This window comes from Piliocolobus tephrosceles, chromosome 8 (genome assembly GCF_002776525.5).
Source record: "Piliocolobus tephrosceles isolate RC106 chromosome 8, ASM277652v3, whole genome shotgun sequence".
Classification (NCBI taxonomy): domain Eukaryota; kingdom Metazoa; phylum Chordata; class Mammalia; order Primates; family Cercopithecidae; genus Piliocolobus; species Piliocolobus tephrosceles.
This window is the reverse complement of record NC_045441.1, coordinates 117,763,558-117,781,778: the sequence shown is the minus strand read 5'-3', so window position 1 is coordinate 117,781,778 and position 18,221 is coordinate 117,763,558. Positions and strand designations below refer to the sequence as shown.

The window sequence follows — 18,221 nt, the reverse complement described above, 5'->3', positions numbered from 1 at the left end:
CCTCATTTTATAAATTAGGATTCTCTCATATTTCTACAATTTCCAAATACATTATCAATTTTTTCATTGTTTTTGAAATCAGAAGAATTTTTAACATGACTTTAAAAGTATTTAAAGTATTTATATCTTCAAATGTTACAGAATTATTATTATTAAAAACAAACATAAAATAAAGTAAAAAGAAAATGAATAACATTAATATCCACATCTAATCACTGGGATTATAAATTCACAGTGCAGGCCAGGTGCGACAGCTCATGCCTGTAATCCTAGCACTTTGGGAGGCTGAGGCGGGTGGATCACTTGAGGTCAGAAGTTCAAGACCAGCTTGGCTAACATGGTGAAACCCTGTTTCTACTAAAAATACAAAAATTAGCCAGGCGTGGTGGTCTACACCTGTAGTCCCAGCTACTTGGGAGGCAAAGGCATGAGAATTGCTTGAACCTGGAGGCAAAGTGCATTAGTCTGTTTTCACACTGCTGATAAAGACATACCCAAGACTGGATAATTTACAAAGGAAAGAGGTTTAATTGGACTTACAGTTCCACGTGGCTGGGGAAGCCTCACAATCATGACAGATGGCAAGGAGGAGCAAGTCACATCTTATATGGATGGCAGCAGGCAGAGAGAGAGAGTTTGTGTGGGGAAACTCCTCTCTTTAAAACCATCAGATCTCATGAGACTTATTCACTATCATGAGAACAGTACAGAAAAGACTTGCCCCCATCATTCAGTGACCTCCCACCAGGTCCCTCCCACAATGCATGGGAATTCAGGATGAGATCTGGATGGGGACACAGCCAAATCATATCATTCCACCCCTGGCCCCTCCCAAATCTCATGATCTCACATTTCAAAACCAATCATGCCTTCCCGAAAGTCCCCCAAAGTCTTAACTCATTTCAGCATTAACTCAAAAGTCCTCAGTCCAAAGTCTCATCTGAGACAAGGCAAGTCCCTTCCACCTATGAGCCTGTAAAATCAAAAGCAGGTTAGTTACTTCCTGGATATAATGGGGGTACAGGCATTGGATAAATACATCCATTCCAAATGGGAGAAATTGGCCAAAACAAATGGGCTACAGGTCCCATGCAAGTCCAAAATCCAGCAGGGCAGTCAAATCTTAGAGCTCCAAAATGATCTCCTTTGACGCCATGTCTCACATCCAGGTCATGCTGATGCAAGAGGTAGGTTCCCATGGTCTTGGTCAGCTCTGTCCCTGTGACTTTGTAGGATACAGTCTCCCTCCTGGCTATTTTCACAGGCTGGCATTGAGTGTCTGTGGCTTTTCCAGGCGCATGGTGCAAGCTGTCAGTGGATCTACCATTCTGGGATCTGGAGGACAGGGACCTAGTAGGGACTCTGTTGGGGGGGTTCTGACCCCACATTTCCCTTCTGCACTTCTCTAGCAGAGGTTCTCCATGAGAGCCCTGCCCCTGCGCAAATTTCTGACTGGGCATCCAGGCATTTCCATACATCTTCTGAAATCTAGGTGGAGGTTCCCAAATCTCAATTCTTGACTTCTGTGCACCTGCAGGCTCAACACCACATGGAAGCTCAACACCACAAGGCTTGGGGCTTGCACTATCTAAAGCCAGGGCCCAAGCTCTATGTTGGCCCTTTTCAGCCATAGCTGGGGCAGCTGGGATGCAGTGGACCAAACCCCAGGCTGCACATAGCTTGGGGACCCTAGGCCCAGCCCATGAAACCACTTTTTCCTCCTAGGCTTCTGGGCCTGTGATGGGAGGGACTGCCGTGAAGACCTCTGACATGGCCTGGAGACATTTTCCCCATTGTCTTGGGGATTAACATTGGCTGCTCCTTCCTTATGCAAATTTCTGCAGCTGGCTTGAATTTCTCTTCAGAAAATGGAATTTTCTTTTCTATCGCATTGCCAGGCTGCAAATTTTTCAAACCTTTATGCTCTTTTTCCCTTTTAAAACTGAATGCTTTCAACAGCACCCAAGTCACCTCTTGAAGGCTTTGCTGTTTAGAAATTTCTTCTGCCAGATACCCTAAAGCACCTCTCTCAAGTTCAAAGTTCCACAAATCTCTAGGGCAGGGGCAAAATGCTGCCAGTTGCTTTGCTAAAACATAACAAGAGTTACCTTTGCTCCAGTTCCCAATAAGTTCCTCATCTCCATCTGAGACCACCTCAGCCTGCATCTTATTGTCCATATCACTATTAGCATTTTTGGCAAAGCCATTCAACAAGTCTCTAGAAAGTTCCAAGTTTTTCCACATTTTCCTATCTTCTTCTGAGCCCTCTAAACTGTTCCAACCTCTGCCTATTACCCAGTTCCAAAGTCGTTTCCACATTTTCAGGTATCTTTTCAGCAACACCCCACTTCTGGTACCAATTTACTGTATTAGTCCATTTTCATGCTGCTGATAAAGACATACCTGAGACTGGGCAATTTACAAAGAAAAGAAGTTTAATTGAACTTACAGTTCCATGTAGCTGGGGAAGCCTCATAGTCATGACAGAAGGCAAGAAGGAGCAAGTCACATCTTACATGAATGGTAGCAGGCAAAAACAGAGATCTCGTGCAGGGGAACTCCTCTTTTTAAAACCATCAGATCTCAGCTGGGCACAGTGGCTCACGCCTGTAATCCCAGCACTTTGGGAGGTTAAGGCAGGCAGATTATCTGAAGTCAGCACTTCAAGGCCAGCCTGGCCAACAATGGTGAAACCCCCTCTCCACTAAAAATACAAAAATTAGCCAGGCATGGTGGCAGGCAACTGTAATCCCAACTACTTGGGAGGCTGAGACAGGAGAATTGTTTGAACCCGGGAGGCAGAGGCTGCAGTGAGCCGAGATTGTGCCACTTCACTCCAGCCCAGGTGACAGAGTGAGACTCTGTCTCAAAAAAAAAAAAAAAAAAAAAAAAAAAAATCAGATCTTGTGAGACTTATTTACTATCATGAGAACAGCACAGGAAAGAATTGATTGCCCTATGATTCAATCACCTTCCACCAGGTCCCTCCCACAACACATAGGAATTCAAGATGAGATTTGGGTGGGGACACAGCTAAACCATATCACAGAGGTTGCAGTGAGCTGAGATTGCACACTGCACTCCAGCCTGGGTGACAGAGCAAGACTCCATCTCAAAATAAATGAATAAATAAATTCACAGTGTATTAATACTATATCAATATCATAAACATACCCTATTTGATATAAAAATATAATTGCTGATTCATCATTTGCAGATTTGTACTCTATTACCGTACTCATTTTTAAAAATCTTTTAGTATTTCCATTTTTATAGTAACGAAAACCCAAACGGGAATATAATTGGCCCCAAATCTATCCTTCCTCTGTTCCTTTTTAACATTGTAATTAGTTCTCTTGTTTTGTTCTAAACTTTTTAAAATTAAAAATAAACAAAATTATAATTGGTACTCTGAGATGAATATGCAAAACTAAATAATTTTTAGACTCCTATATATTTGCCTTCTTGATTTGGTAAAGTTCTTGAAACTATTAAGGCCCCAGGAACATTTTATCTTCAGTAAATCTTGTTAGCCACAATTAAACCTCTCAAACTTTCTAGATAATATTACTTTAGGAAGATTTTCGAGTCACCCTTTCACTTCTCCCTAATGCGTATTCATACATGTGCACAGGCAGACTTCAAGTGTTCTATCACATGAAATTCTGATTCCTCCCTTTCCACTCCAATTTAACACTGTATAACTGTGTTGGCCGTGTGTTATTCATTGTGTTATTGCAGAGGTTTGTATAATAAAGGCCTGTACAACATGTATCCTTTGATTATGCCCACATCCACCTCCATAGCAACAAAGACCCTTGTAAGTGACCTGAAAAGGAAAAGGCAACTGTGGTTGGAGACTGGTGGCCAGTCTCCAAGAGGACCCCAGTGATCATCGCCTCCTGGTCTTTGGAGTAGTCTCCAAGTCCCTATCCATAACATATCAGGGTTAGTCTGTGTGACTGAAAGGATAAGGCACAAGTAGTGATATGTCCCTTCCAATATTAGGCTATAAAAGTCACTGCAGTTTTCATCTTGGTAGTTTTTTCTCTCTCCATACCACCCCCACCCTGGCCCTCGCCCCCCATCATTCCACCCAAAGGGAAGCCATCTGCCATGTCATGAGCAGCCTTGTGGAGAGGTCCACATGGTGAAGAACTTAGGCCTCCAGCCAATAGCCATCCAGGAATGAAGGCCTGCCAACAGCCATGTGAGCTAACTTGGAAATGAATCCTCTAGCTGCCGATGAGACTTCAGATGACTGCAGTCCCAGGCCAACAGCTTGACTGCAACCTCATGAGAGGTTCTGGCTCAGAGCCGGAACCATGCAGCTAAGCCACTCCCAGATTCCTGACCATCAGCAACTGTATGAGGCAATAATTGCTTGAAACTGCTAAGTTAAGGTATATTTGTTACACAACAATTGACAACTAATATACTAACCCCAACAAATACAGCCCACCACCACCACCAAGAAGAAATATCCAAAAAAGAAGGGAAAGCTTTGCATAAAAAGGGAGAGGAAAGCAGGTTTCTTTTTGGTTACTGGGTAATAATTTTCCCTTTGAAGCACTTTTAGCACATTTCCAGCATGAATTATCTTGCCTTCTCTGTATTCTTCCATCCAATTATTAATTTCTGTCACCTCTGGGCACCTAAGATCTATTAAATCCTGAGAACTTTATATAGTATTTCTTTAGTTAACATTATATTTTGCTAATAAGTCTTATGTGAGTATAATGTTCTCCAAATTAGAATTCCTCAGATTACATTGGACTCCCTACTTTTATTAGTTATTTAATTCTGCAGGTTATAATGGTAAGTAAAAGAAAAAACAAAAAAAGGCCAAATTGCATTTATACTATTAAAACAATATAGAAATTCCTGGCTGGACGCGGTGGCTCATGCCTGTAATCCCAGCACTTTGGGAGGCTGAAGCGGGTGGATCACTTGAGGTCAGGAGTTCAAGACCAGCCCGGCCAACATGGTGAAACCCTGTCTCTACTAAAAATGCAAAAATTAGCCGGGCGTGGTGGCGGGTGCCTGTGGTCCCAGCTATTCAGGAGGCTGAGGCAGGAAAATCGCTTGATCCTGAAGGGTGGAGGTTGCAGTGAGCTGAAATGGTACCACTGCATTCTAGCCTGGGCAACAGAGCGAGGCACTGCCAAATAAATAAATAAATAAATAAATAAATAAATAAATAAATAAATATCCCCATGTGTATGGACATGATCTAAAAGGAAATAGTAATAAAAACAATGTTCAAGTGATTAATTATGAGTGGTTAATTTGACATATTTTTGCCATATAAAGCAAATCAAGTCTGTAGGCATTGTCGGTGGTCTATGGGCAAGACAGCATGCAAATATTCTAAGTAATACCCATTTTGAATTTTACATTGGGTTTCCTTTAATTAAAAAAAATAATAATAAAGGAAAGAAATCAAATTCCATGTTCCACCTAAGAATGTCCTGAGAGTGACAAAGCTCATTATTGACATGCTTTGTTATACTACATTTCAGAGTCTTAGGAAAAGAAGAAAAAAAAGCATGAAGGAGGGAATAGAGCTGCATTCTGGGAATTGACTACTCATTAGCTCAATAATACTGTCTAAGTTACCTATCGTCTTGTGCCAATTTCCTCAGCAGTAAAAAGACTGGGCTAGACCAGCACTGTCTATTGCAGCAGCCATTAACTTACCACATGTGACCGGTGAGCATTTAAAATGTGACAAATCCAGGCCGGGTGCGGTGGCTCATGCCTGTAACCCCAACACTTTGGAAGGCTGAGGCAGGCAGATCACATGAGGCCAAGAGTTCAAAATCAGCCTCGCAAACATGGTGAATCGCCATCTTTACCAAAAATAAAAAAATTAGCCCAGCGTGGTGGCGGGCACCAGTAATCCCAGCTACTCAGGAGGGTGATGCACAAGAATTGCTTGAACCCAGAGGCGGAGGGTGCAGTAAGCCAAGATTGCACCACTGCACTCCAGCATGGGCAACAGAGCAAGACTCTCAAACAAACAAACAAACAAAAAAACAGCACCAACAACAAAAACTAAAGAAAATGTGGCAAATCCAAGTAGTGACGTATTGTAAATATAAAATGCCCACCAGTATACAAACTTGGTACCCCGAAAAATTATTTAAAATATCTCATTAATAACACTTTATGTTATATTTTGGAATGATATCTTGAATACATTGCATTAAATATGTTAAAAATATCTTTGGTTTCTTTTTACTCTTTAATGTGGACACTAGAAAATTTTAAATTATATATATGGCTTGCATTATGTTTTTATTGGACAGTGCTGGGATAGATCTTATCTTCCAGCCCTTAATATTCTCATAGTTATCTTTTTGTTGTTGTTGTTGTTGTTTTGAGACGGAGTCTCGCTCTGTCGCCCAGGCTGGAGTGCAGTGGCCGGATCTCAGCTCACTGCAAGCTCTGCCTCCCGGGTTTATGCCATTCTCCTGCCTCAGCCTCCCGAGTAGCTGGGACTACAGGCGCCCGCCACCTCGCCCGGCTAGTTTTTTGTATTTTTTAGTAGAGACGGGGTTTCACCATGTTAGCCAGGATGGTCTCGATCTCCTGACCTCGTGATCCGCCTGTCTCGGCCTCCCAAAGTGCTGGGATTACAGGCTTGAGCCACCGCGCCCGGCCTCTCATAGTTATCTTAAGCTTCAGAGGCACAGTCATTCAAGTTCAGAAAGCATTACACAGCATACAGTATATAAAATAGTTCCTTCTTTAGAGTCCACTAGGTGGCACTAGAGTTCAGGCCACAAGCTAGTAAGAGATTTAAAATTTGTACTTGCAGTTTGAAAAATTATTTATTTATTATTATTTATTTATTTTGAGATGGAGTCTCACTCTGTCACCCAGGCTGGAGTGCAGTGGCATGATTTCGGCTCACTGCAACCTCTGCCTCCCAGGTTCAAGCAATTCTCCTGTCTCAGCCTCCCCAGTAGCTGGGACTACAGATGCCCACCACCATGCCCAGCTAATTTTTGTATTTTTAGTGGAGACGGGGTTTCACCATATTGCCCAGGCTGGTCTCGAACTCCTGATCTCAAATGATCTACCTGCCTCAGCCTCCCAAAGTGCGGGGATTACAGGCGTGAGCCACCGTGCCCAGGCTTAATTTTTTGAGACAGGGTCTAGTTCTGTCACCTAGGCTGGAGCACAATGGCATGATCATGGCTCACTGCAGCCTCAAACTCCTGGGCTCAAATGATCCTCCACTTCAGCCTCATTGGTAGCTAGGACTACAGGCATGTGCCACTATGCCCAGCTAACGTTTAAAAAAATGTTGGCGGGGGTGCTGGCAGGGTGCTGTGGCTCACACCTGTAATCCCAGCACTTTGGGAGGCCAAAGTGGGTGGATCACTTGAGTCCAGGGGTTTGAGGACAGTCTGGGCAACATGGTGAAACTCCATCTCTACAAAAAATACAAAAATTAGCTGGGCATGGTGGCGTGCACCTGTAGTACCAGCTACTGGGGAGGCTGAGACAGGAGACTTGCTTGAGCCCGGGAGATGGAGGTTGCAGTGAACCAACATCCCACCACTGCACTCCAGTCTGGGCAACAGAAAGAGACCCTGAATGGAAAAAATTTTTTTTAATTATTATTATTATTATTCTTAATAGAGATGGGGTCCTGCTCTGTTCCCCAGGCTGGTCTTAAACTCTTGGGCTCAAGCAATCCTCCTGCCTCAGCCTCCCAAAGTGCTGGGGTTACAGGTATGAGCCACTGTGCCTGGCCTGTACTTGCAGTTTTGAGATGGAGTTTTGCTCCTGTTGCACAGGCTGGAGTACAATGGCGCATCTTGGCTCACTGCAACCTCTGACCCCCAAATTTAAGTGATTCTCTTGCCTCAGCCTCCTGAATAGCTGGGATTTCAGGCACCTGCCACCACACCCAGCTAATTTTTTGGATTTTTTAATAGAGATGGCGTTTCACCATGTTGACCAGGCTGGTCACAAACTCCTGACCTCAGGTGATCCGCCCGCCTAGGCCTCCCAAAGTGCTGGGATTACAGGCGTGAGCCACTGGGCCTGGCCTGTACTTGCAGTTTTCTAAATGAGCTGTGCATAGGCTCATCTCCATGCCTTTGCTCCCATTGTTCCCTCCACTGAGACACCTTTTCCTAAGTTGGCCAGCAGGCCTACAACCTACGTATTTTTAAAAATTGAGATCCTCTAAGAAGCTTTTCCTGAACATCCCTCTCCTGCCTACAAATAACTTTATGTACCCACTATCCTGTATACATATTCCTATCACAAAACCATGACATATTATTTGTTCACATGCTTTCCCCCCACTACCTCGTGTACATTTTGAGGCAGGTAGTGGTTGAGATCCTCTAAGAAGCCTTTCCTGAACACCCCCCTCCAGCCTCCAAGTAACTTTATGTACCCACTATCCTGTGTACATATTTCTATCACAAAACCATGACACATTATTTGTTCACATGCTTTCCTCCCACTACCTTGTATACATGTTGAGGCAGGTAGCGATGAGGTATTAGCTGATGCCTGGCATCCAATTGGTGCTGTACACAATGTACCAGTCAGGATAGGTTAAGTTATACTTCAGTTAACAAAACCCCCAGATATCAGTAGCACAATTTCTGTGCTACAGTGCAGGTATCAGTCACCTTACTGAAACAGGCCCAGTCCTTTTACTGGGCCTGTCAGATTGGACAGATTAAGGGCCCTGCGCCATGGCATCATTCCAGGACCTACACTAATGAACAGTTCCATAGGAAGCATTGCTGGTCACTGCACAGAGGGAAAAAGAGGGCCTCGCAGATTTCTCCAGCACTGAAATGCTCTCACATAGAAATAACACAAGTCACTACCACTCACAGCTCATTGGCCCCATGAGCTAATGACATGGCCCCATCCAACCACAAGGGGGTGGTGGCACACAGATCACTTCAATTAAACTAAACCACTTGGAGGAGAGACTTAAGGTATAGGCTCTTCAATTGAAGGTTCAAAAATACCCCAAATTAGAGGCATGAGAATAAGAAAACACATCAAATATAAGAAATACAACTAGAAGAGGGTAACTACTGGCATATGAAACTCTGAAACCAGAGAGAAAAAGCCAAATAGATTTTTGAGTAGTACTATGCTAACAAAATAACAGTCATATAAACCCCGCCAGCCACAAGGGAACCAACTTACCATGTACCCAGAAGGTGGGAAACTGGAAATACTTGATAAATAACACTAGTGACAACCACAGTGCAGTAAATGAAAGTGATGCTTAACCCACAGGCTTCTAGGGTGGTGACACTTTAAGAACACTCAGGAAGCAAAACTGGCTTAACAGAAGACGCTATACTCCATTGTTTCGCTTTAGCAAAAGTAAATCAAATTAATAAAATGATGCACATGCCCAGATGGGAGTGTAACTATATTGTCACAGGCAGAGGAGTGAATACAATTGTACATGGGACAGGGAGTACAAGAGTGGTGGATACAAGAAAACAAAACAAAACAAAACAAAACAAAACAAAACAAAAAACCCTCCAACTTTGAGTAAAGGCCAAGTTGCTTAGATCTGGGAGAGCAGAAATAATCATCTGTGTGGTGTAGACACTTTACCAACTGACTTTGAGAACAATCCGAATTAAGCATACTTTTTGGTAGGTAAAACATGCTGAAGAGTACAGAAGAAAAAGCTCATGGCCTCCTGGAATGACAGTCCTCTTTGTCCCAGAGACTCAAGGAGAGGGGCTGGAAGTGGTGATCACTTTTCTTCTTTACAGATCTAGTCATGACAGGCCTGCAATAGTCGTGGCCTAGGCTCACACAACTGGTTGATACAGGGCAGACCCAACTGCCTCTGCCCCAACTTCAGAGGTCTATTGATACTATGTTTTAAACAAAGTGATTTAAGCACTTTCCTGCTCCAAAGTATTGAGATATTAAACCTCAGGTCTAGAAATTAAGACCCTCCCTACCGCGAATTTCAAGAGCAGAAGTCAACATGACACACAGTAGAAATACATATTCCACTTTATTAATTAGAAAAAAACATTTAAGCCACATGGTGGCCACAATGTCCATAACTTGAGCAGGCTTTGGTATCCCACCTCCCTCTTCAGACCAATACACACTATATTGGAGGAAGGACTTTAAAATGTAAAACAATGAGAAATGGGCACTGAACACTCCATCCTCTCCCTCCCAACAGCCCACCCACACACCTCTTCAACTGCTATCCAAACATGGAGGAGCTCTTGTGGAAGAGAGGCTGAACACCAAATAACTGAGCATAACACATTCAAGACTAAAGGAATCCCTGGCAGATGTTTAGGAAGCAGGGTTGAAAACATCACCATCTCCCAACAGTTGAAGTTGGGACATCTAAGAGATGTCAGAGCCACACTGCTGAGAAAAGCACAGTATACACCAGACCCTGGGGTAAGCTTCTGCGAGGTAAGGGCGAGACCAACCTATCTCACAGCCATAAGCAATCCATTCCCACCAGTGCATTAAACAGGCTTTTTTTTTTTTTTGACATGGAGTCTTGCTCTGTGGCCCAGGCTGGGTACAGCAGTGCGATCTCAACTCACTATAACCTCTGCCCCTGGGTTCAAGCAATTCTCCTGCCTCAGCCTCCCAAGTAGCTGGGATTATAGGCCTCTGCCACCACACCCAGCTAACTTTTGTATTTTTAGTAGAGACGGGGTTTCGCCATGTTGGCGAGGCTGGTCTCAAACTCCTGACCTCACGTGATCCACCCACCTCAGCCTCCCAAAGGGCTAGGATTACAGGCATGAGCGACCGGCCTAAACAGGCCTTGTCCAGACAATGAGCATCCAGTTAGGCAGGTCCTTCAAGGCCTAGTAATAGTTAGTTCTCTGGTTACACTGGTGCTCAGCCTGCCTTCTAGGAATGGGATTCCCTTCTGGACATGTGTAGGTCAGTGTTCCAAAATATGGCCAGCACAGAAGGAGGTCTTATCACATGCTTCTGGATGGATGGTCTGGAAGGCCCTTGGTGGGTTCTGTGTTGGTTAGTTGGCTTCTGGTGATCCAGGAGGTCCCAGGCAATGGGTTCTCTAGTAAGCCCTCTAGGGACTCCATCACTCTAACGAAGATGGAGAGTAGCGTCAGCACCACACCTAAAAGGTAGAGGTTCAACACATGCTTCATGGCTGAAAGGACCCTACTCCTCTGCAGAGAAGCAGAGCTGCCTTCTCCTTCTGAAAGGCCTCTGAACCCTGAGGAAAAAGAGGAAAGGATTAATCTATAGCCTTTTGGGGGTATGCATGCATCCAGCCCTGACTCTTCTGTCCTCTCACGGGGCTGAAAGAGAGGCTTAGCCAGTGAGGGACACAGAGACCAGGGGATGTTCTTGCACAGCAACTCTCCAAGAATATTTTACGTTGCAAACTTCATGGCTATGGAGCCAGTCTTGCTTCTTGGACTAATTCAAGAACACTTCTTAAAACATTGACTTTCTTAGGCCAGGAGCGGTGGCTCACGTCTGTAATCCCAGCACTTTGGGAGGCCGAGGCGGGTGGATCACCTGAGGTCAGGAGTTCGAGACCAGCCTGACCAACATGGTGAAACCCTGTCTCTACTACAAATACAAAAATTAGCCGGGCGTGGTGGCACATGCCTGTAATCCCAGCTACTCCGGAGGCTGAGGCAGAATCGCTTGAACCTGGGAGGCAGAGGTTGCAGTGAGCCAAGATTGAGCCATTGCACTCCAGCCTGGGCGACAAAAGCGAAATTCCATCTCAAACACAAACTTTTACTTTCTTGAAAACTTTGTTCTTGCAAGGCACAATGCACAACCCCTGTGCTACAGTGCAGGTATCAGTCACCTTCCTGAAATAGGCCCAGTCCTTTTGCAGGGGGGTGGTGGGTAATGGGAAATATAAGGACATGCCCTAGAGAAAGCAACCTGCCTAGAGGTCTCTCCCACATCACAGACTGCAGTTAACTAAACTTTTTGCAAGTCCAAATTACTCTTCAAGGGTCCAATCTATCAAGTTCATTTATTTAACAAACATACCATGAATATCTTCAATGTGGTAGGTACCTTGGAATATACTAGGGCCACATGGCAAACCTTATAGACAAAGGGTAGTTACCACGCAACACGCTAAGTGTTGGGACAGGAAGGAGATGGTGAAGGTGCTTTGGGAGGGCATGGCAGGGATGCCTAACTCAGCACCGGTGGGCATGGGATGGGTCACGTGGATCCTAGTTAGGGCCACCTCAGGACAAAACAGGGCTGACGGCTGACTGGGGACCCCGAATGGCAGGGGGCGAGGAGAGAGGCTCCCGGCGGCGCACCCCCAGCCCTGGAACCCGAGGCTGCTACCCCGGCCAGCACTCTGCCGATGGGGGTGGGGAGCCGGGGAAGCCCACCGGCCGCTCACCTCCGGAGGAAGCGCAGGGAGTGGGTCGCCGGCTGTAGCAGCAGGTCGTGCAAGAGTCGGGAGGAGAGTCGGTTACTAAGCAGCAGCGCAGAAGCTTCCCGCCACAAAACTCACTGGAGACAAAAGCGCGGTCACCTGCAGAGCGCCGAGCAAAGCCACCGAGCCTCCGCCCCTTATAGTCGCGGGCCTGCCCCCGGAGGGCACGCGCAAGCGCACTGGAGGCCGCACGCACGCGCCGGGGCGCACACGCAGGGACGCACGTCCGCGGCCCCGCCCCGCGGGCGACGGGGTTTGGGGACTGTCCAAGGTGGTCTCCCGCAGAGCTGTTTCCAAAAGTACACGTCGTGCGGTTTTGAGTCATTGTGTTCTGGAGTGAGACGAGGCGTATGAATTAATCTCGACTGCCATCTCTGCTGTAGAAAACATTTGAAGGAGTCAGAGAGCACATATCCCTCGTCCCCAGTAGGTGAAAATCACCGACGGCTTTCGTGTAGGTGAAGCCCTGCAGTGGAGGGTGGGTGCTTCCCCAGAGATTTCGGCAAGCGCTAAATTGTCAGAGGGCACCAGACCCCTACCCACTCGTTATTTTCTTCAAGGACTGAAGAGCGGGTTTTGTTTCACTTCATAGAGGTACCAACATTCCAAATCCCGAGTTTCAGTTGCCATCGGTATCTCTGGAATGGTGAGGCCCTTGTGCACCACATGAAGCTCTGCAAGCTCTACTTTCTATGAGAGTTTGTCGTGTCGTTTAAGAAAACGTGAAATACTCCTGGCCTTGGTGTGGGATCCTAACTGCATATGGGCAAGTCACTTGATATTTAAATGGGCCTCAGTTTTCTCATCTATAATGAAGACATTGGCCACTTTTTTCTTCTTTTTCTTTTTCTTTTTCTCTTGCTGTGTTGCCCAGGCTGGTCTCGAACCCCTGATCTCAAGCCATCCTCCCACCTCGGCCTCCCAAAGTGCTGGGGCTACAGGCGTGAGTCACCGCGCCCGGCCGCTAGATGATTTTTAAGGGTGCTTTCGGCTTGAACTAAAGAACCAGGAGGTCACAGAACAGCCTTATGCCCAGATTTGGGGGCTGGGCTGCCTTACTAAGCACCCCCCACCCACTCAGCCAAGACTGTGCGGTCTGTCTTGAGAGCACGCAACGGGGGATCTCCGAAAGTAGAGTCCCGGAGAGACACTGGGAATGGGGAGGACCCCCGGGAAGGGATGTACACGCCGCGGAAAGGAAGGCCGCTGGTGGCTTCAGAACTGGCGGTTCCGTGTACCCGGGTCAAGTTCCCGTGCCGGATGGGAAAGAACCCTGTGACTTTCCACATCTCAGCGAGCTCGGCGGGCTCTGCTGAACAAGGGCTGTTGGACGGGAAGGGAGGAGCCAATCCCCACTGCGACCTTTCCCCTCCTTTCCTGGCTGGCTGGCAGTGGTCTGTCGGGAATGAGGGGGTGGGGAAGCCGGGAAAGCAGAAGGTTGGGGCTGGAGGTCTGCTGGCAGGCAGGCAGACATTTGGAACCAACTTTCCTGCTCAGTCCGCAGAGCTTTTGGTCCTTCGCTATACCAGAGTTTCGTCTGTTTTTTTGCTTGACTCTGTGACCCTTCTTTCACACTGTTATTAAATAGGTCTCAAGCTGCGAAATCAGTGCCAGATCCAAACGCCACTACTTTGCCAGGTGAAGGCCTTGGGCGAACCCTTTAAGCTTCCTGTAATTTGGTTTCCTCAGCTGTTATGTGAGATCATAACAGTCTTAGCCTGGATATTAAATGAATTAATCCATATAAAGCACTTAGAACAATGCCTGGCACATAGAAAACATTCCATGAGTGTTAGCATGCTATCTGTATCATCAACTACAAAATTCCCAGTGAGGAATTTTGCTCATTAGCAGCGTAGGCTTGATGAATGAATGTGGGAATTCTACAATGACCCTTTGGGTTCTACTTAGTTTGAATTCTAAATTTATACTTCACTCAGCTGGAAGAAGGGATGGGCACCTCTCCAACAATTCTTTCTCCCCATATTCACTGCCACTGTCTAAAGGTCATGCCAGTTGGAAATAAGAAGGGCTTGGGTGAGGGCAGCTCTATGCTTTTCCATCTGTCAGCTACAAATGTAGCTAACTGCATCAGGATTTAGTCCTGCTTTCAACACCTTGGCCAGGCTAACTGACCCCTTTGAATTTTAGTTTCTTAATCTGTACAATGAGGAAAATAATCTGTAAAACAGGGTTGTTGTGAGGGTTGGAAATAATACACATAGAGTATGTCATATATGCTCAATAAATAGTAGCTATTATTTTGTAAAGCCAGATTCTTGTTCTAAATAAACCTGTCACCTGGTTGAGTAAACAAGACCTGAATAAGATAAGATAACTAACAACCCAAGGCAGTGTGGGGGTAGAGCTTAGAAGTAAGTACCTAACTAGGGTAGTAATGTTTTGCTTGGGGAACTGGGATTTTAACATTCACTATGGTTATTTAAAAAAAAAAAAAAAAAAAAAAAGAGCTGAGGGTGGTGGCTCGCGCCTGTAATCCCAGTACTTTGAGAGGCTGTGGCAGGCAGATCGCCTGATGTCGGGAGTTTCGAGACCAGGCTGACCAACATGGAGAAACCCCATCTCTACTAAAAATATAAAATTAGCTAGGCATGGTGGGACATGCCTGTAATCCCAGCTACTCAGGAGGCTGAGGCAGGAGAATCACCTGAACCTGGGAGGCAGAGGTTGCACTGAGCTGTGATCAAGCCATTGCACTCCAGCCTGGGCAACAAGAGCGAAACTCCATCTCAAAAAAAAAAAAAAAAGATAGTGGAAACAAAATAATCATTCTTCAAGTAACTGATATGTGCTGAACATTTTGCTAAATACATTACATGTATTATTTAATTTTTCTTCTTTTTTATTTTTCTGAGACAGAGTCTCACTCTGCCGCCCAGGCTGGAGTGCAGTGGCACGATCTTGGCTCACTGCAATCTCCGCCTCCCAGGTTCACGCCATTCTCCTGCCTCAGCCTCCCAAGTAGCTGGGACTATAGGCGCTCGCCACCACACCCGGCTAATTTTTTGTATTCTTTAGTAGAGATGGGGTTTCACTGTGTTAGCCAGGATGGTCTCGATCTCCTGCCCTCGTAATCCACCCGCCTCGGCTTCCCAAAGTGCTAGGATTACAGGTGTGAGCCACCACTCCTGGCCTGTTTAATTTTTCTAATGATGCTATGAGGTAGGTATTATTGCCTCTCTTCTTTATTTGTTGTTGTTATTGTTGTTGAGAAAGGGTCTCACTCTGTTTTCCAGACTGGAGTACAGTGGCACGATCACTGCTCACTGCAGCCTTGACTTACTGGGCTCAAGCTATCCTCCCACCTCAGCCTCCTGAGTAGCTGGGACTACAGGCAAACATCACCACACCCAGCTAATTAATTAATTAATTTCTCTCTCTCTCTCTTTTCCTTTCTTTTCTTTCCTTTCTTTCTTTTTTTTTTTTTTTGTAGACGTGGGGTCTCTCCATGCTGCCCTGACTGGTCTCAAACTCATGAGCTCTAGCAGTCCTCCCACCTCAGCCTCCCAAAGTGCTGGGATTACAGGTGTGAGCCACCGTACCCAACCTTCTTTATTTGTTAACTATGCTTTTTCCTCCAGAGGAAGAAGAGACTTTCTTCACCTAGTCTTTTACTCATCTTTCACATCTCAATTCAAACATATTTCCTCTGGTCACCCTTGCTGACCCTCAGGCCCTGTTCCAGGCTCCAGTGGCATGATAGACATTTCTCTCCCAATGTGTTACTTTGCCCTTAGTTGTATTAATGTCTGCATCCCTTCAAAAGCCTGAAAAGTCAGTGAAAGGAGTGTTTGGTCTGATTTTGTTTCCATTCCATCTCCAGCAGCTAGCACAAAATAGTAGGCTTTTGATAAATATTTATTGATTGAAGGAATAAATGAATGAATATTTTACCCAGTATCTTCAGTGAGTACCCATTGTTTCACCAAGGAAAGGTAGATAAGGGCCCCAAGACAAGCCGTTTTCAGGCTCTACCTCCTCCTTGGAACTGCAACCAAGGAAAGCTTTTTATAAGCTGCCCTTCTCCCAAAGCCGCTAAAAAGAAGTGATTCTGAAGTCAACCCACACAAGAGTACCATACTAAGAACACAAGTATTTTCACAAATTTGATCTTATCATCCAGTGTTCATTTAAAGAACATGTACTTACATTTCTGATAAGTGAAATCAATTTGTCAGTAATTGTTTCCCCAACCCACACTTTTTTTAAAAAAACACCTCAAGACCATTGAGGTGTTAAAAAAGACCACTGAGGCCGGGCACGGTGGCTCAAGCCTGTAATCCCAGCACTTTGGAAGGCCGAGACGGGCAGATCACGAGGTCAGGAGATCGAGACCATCCTGGCTAACACGGTGAAACCTCGTCTCTACTAAAAATACAAAAAACTAGCCGGGCGAGGTGGCGGGCGCCTGTAGTCCCAGCTACTCGGGAGGCTGAGGCAGGAGAATGGCGTAAATCCGGGAGGCGGAGCTTGCAGTGAGCTGAGATCCGGCCACTGCACTCCAGCCCGGGGGGGACAGAGCGAGACTCTGCCTCAAAAAAAAAAAAAAAAAAAAAACCACTGAGTACCATTTGGCAATATCTGTAAAAATAAAAGCATACACATACCCTTTAGCCCAGAATTCAATTTTTAGGATTTATCCTTACAGACAGACTTCCACATGTAGAGAATGGAGTATGTAAAGGTAGTTGTTACAGCACTGTTTGTAATAGTGAAAGACTGGAAGAAACAGCCCATAGATAGAGAACTGGTTAAATAAAAGATGGTGCATTCAGACAGTGAATTACCATAAAGCCAGAAAAAAGAGAGTAAGTTCCGTACTTATTGACAAGATCTCTACAATATATTGTTAAATGAAAAGGGTATATAGTATGTGTACAGTATGCTACAGTTTATGTTAAAATGAACATAAAAAATAGAATACAATGAGACACCACCTCACACTCACTAGGATGGCTATAACACAAACAAGCAAAAAAAACCCAGAAAAGAACAAATGTTGATGAAAATGTAGAGAAAATAGAACCCTCATACGTTGCTGTTAGAATGTAAAATAGTGCAGCTGCTTTAGAATAGTTCCTCAAAAAGTTAAACATAGAATTACCATATGATCCAGCAATTTCGCTCCTAAATATATATCCAAGTGAACTGAAGATGTATGTTCACATACAAATGCTTATACACAAATGTCCATAGCAGCATTATTCATAATAACCAAAAAAGTAGAAACAACCCAAATATCCATCAACTGTCTAAAAGATAAACAAAATGTGATACAATGGAATATTATTCAGCCATAAAAAATGAAGTATTGATACATGCTATAATATGGATGCACCTTGAACACATTATGCTAAGTGAAGGAAACCAGAAACAAAAGAGCACATATTGTATGATTCCACTTATGTGACATGTCAGAATAGGTAAATCCAGGGCCGGGCGTAGTGGCTTCCACCTGTAATCCCAGCACTTTGAGGATCCCAGCACAGAGACCAAGGTGAGCAGATCACTGAAGGTGAGGAGTTTGAGACCAGCCTGCCAACATGGTGAAACCCTGCCTCTACAAAAAAATCAAAAATTAGCCGGGCATGATGGTGCTGACCTGTAGTCCCACCTGTTTGGACGAACCGAGGCAAGATGGTGCACTTCCGGGTTCTTCTTCACCACCAACTCTTCCCGCGCGCGCGAAAATGCAGCCAGCACCCGGGAAGGTGCAGACCAACTGGGCATGCGCCAGGTGACGTCAATC

At 45.2% G+C, this 18,221-nt stretch overlaps 1 protein-coding gene across 1 annotated transcript; it reads right to left on the bottom strand.

The window, feature by feature from the left end:
- Nucleotides 1-10,017: 10,017 nt before the first annotated feature.
- On the bottom strand, nt 10,018-12,604 carry HILPDA (hypoxia inducible lipid droplet associated). Its single transcript, XM_023223549.1, has 2 exons — nt 12,416-12,604; nt 10,018-11,245 (listed from the first exon to the last, which is right to left on the bottom strand). The coding sequence occupies exon 2, from the start codon at nt 11,175-11,177 to the stop codon at nt 10,986-10,988; it is 192 nt and encodes a 63-aa protein (XP_023079317.1). The 5' UTR covers nt 11,178-11,245; nt 12,416-12,604; the 3' UTR covers nt 10,018-10,985.
- Nucleotides 12,605-18,221: the final 5,617 nt, after the last annotated feature.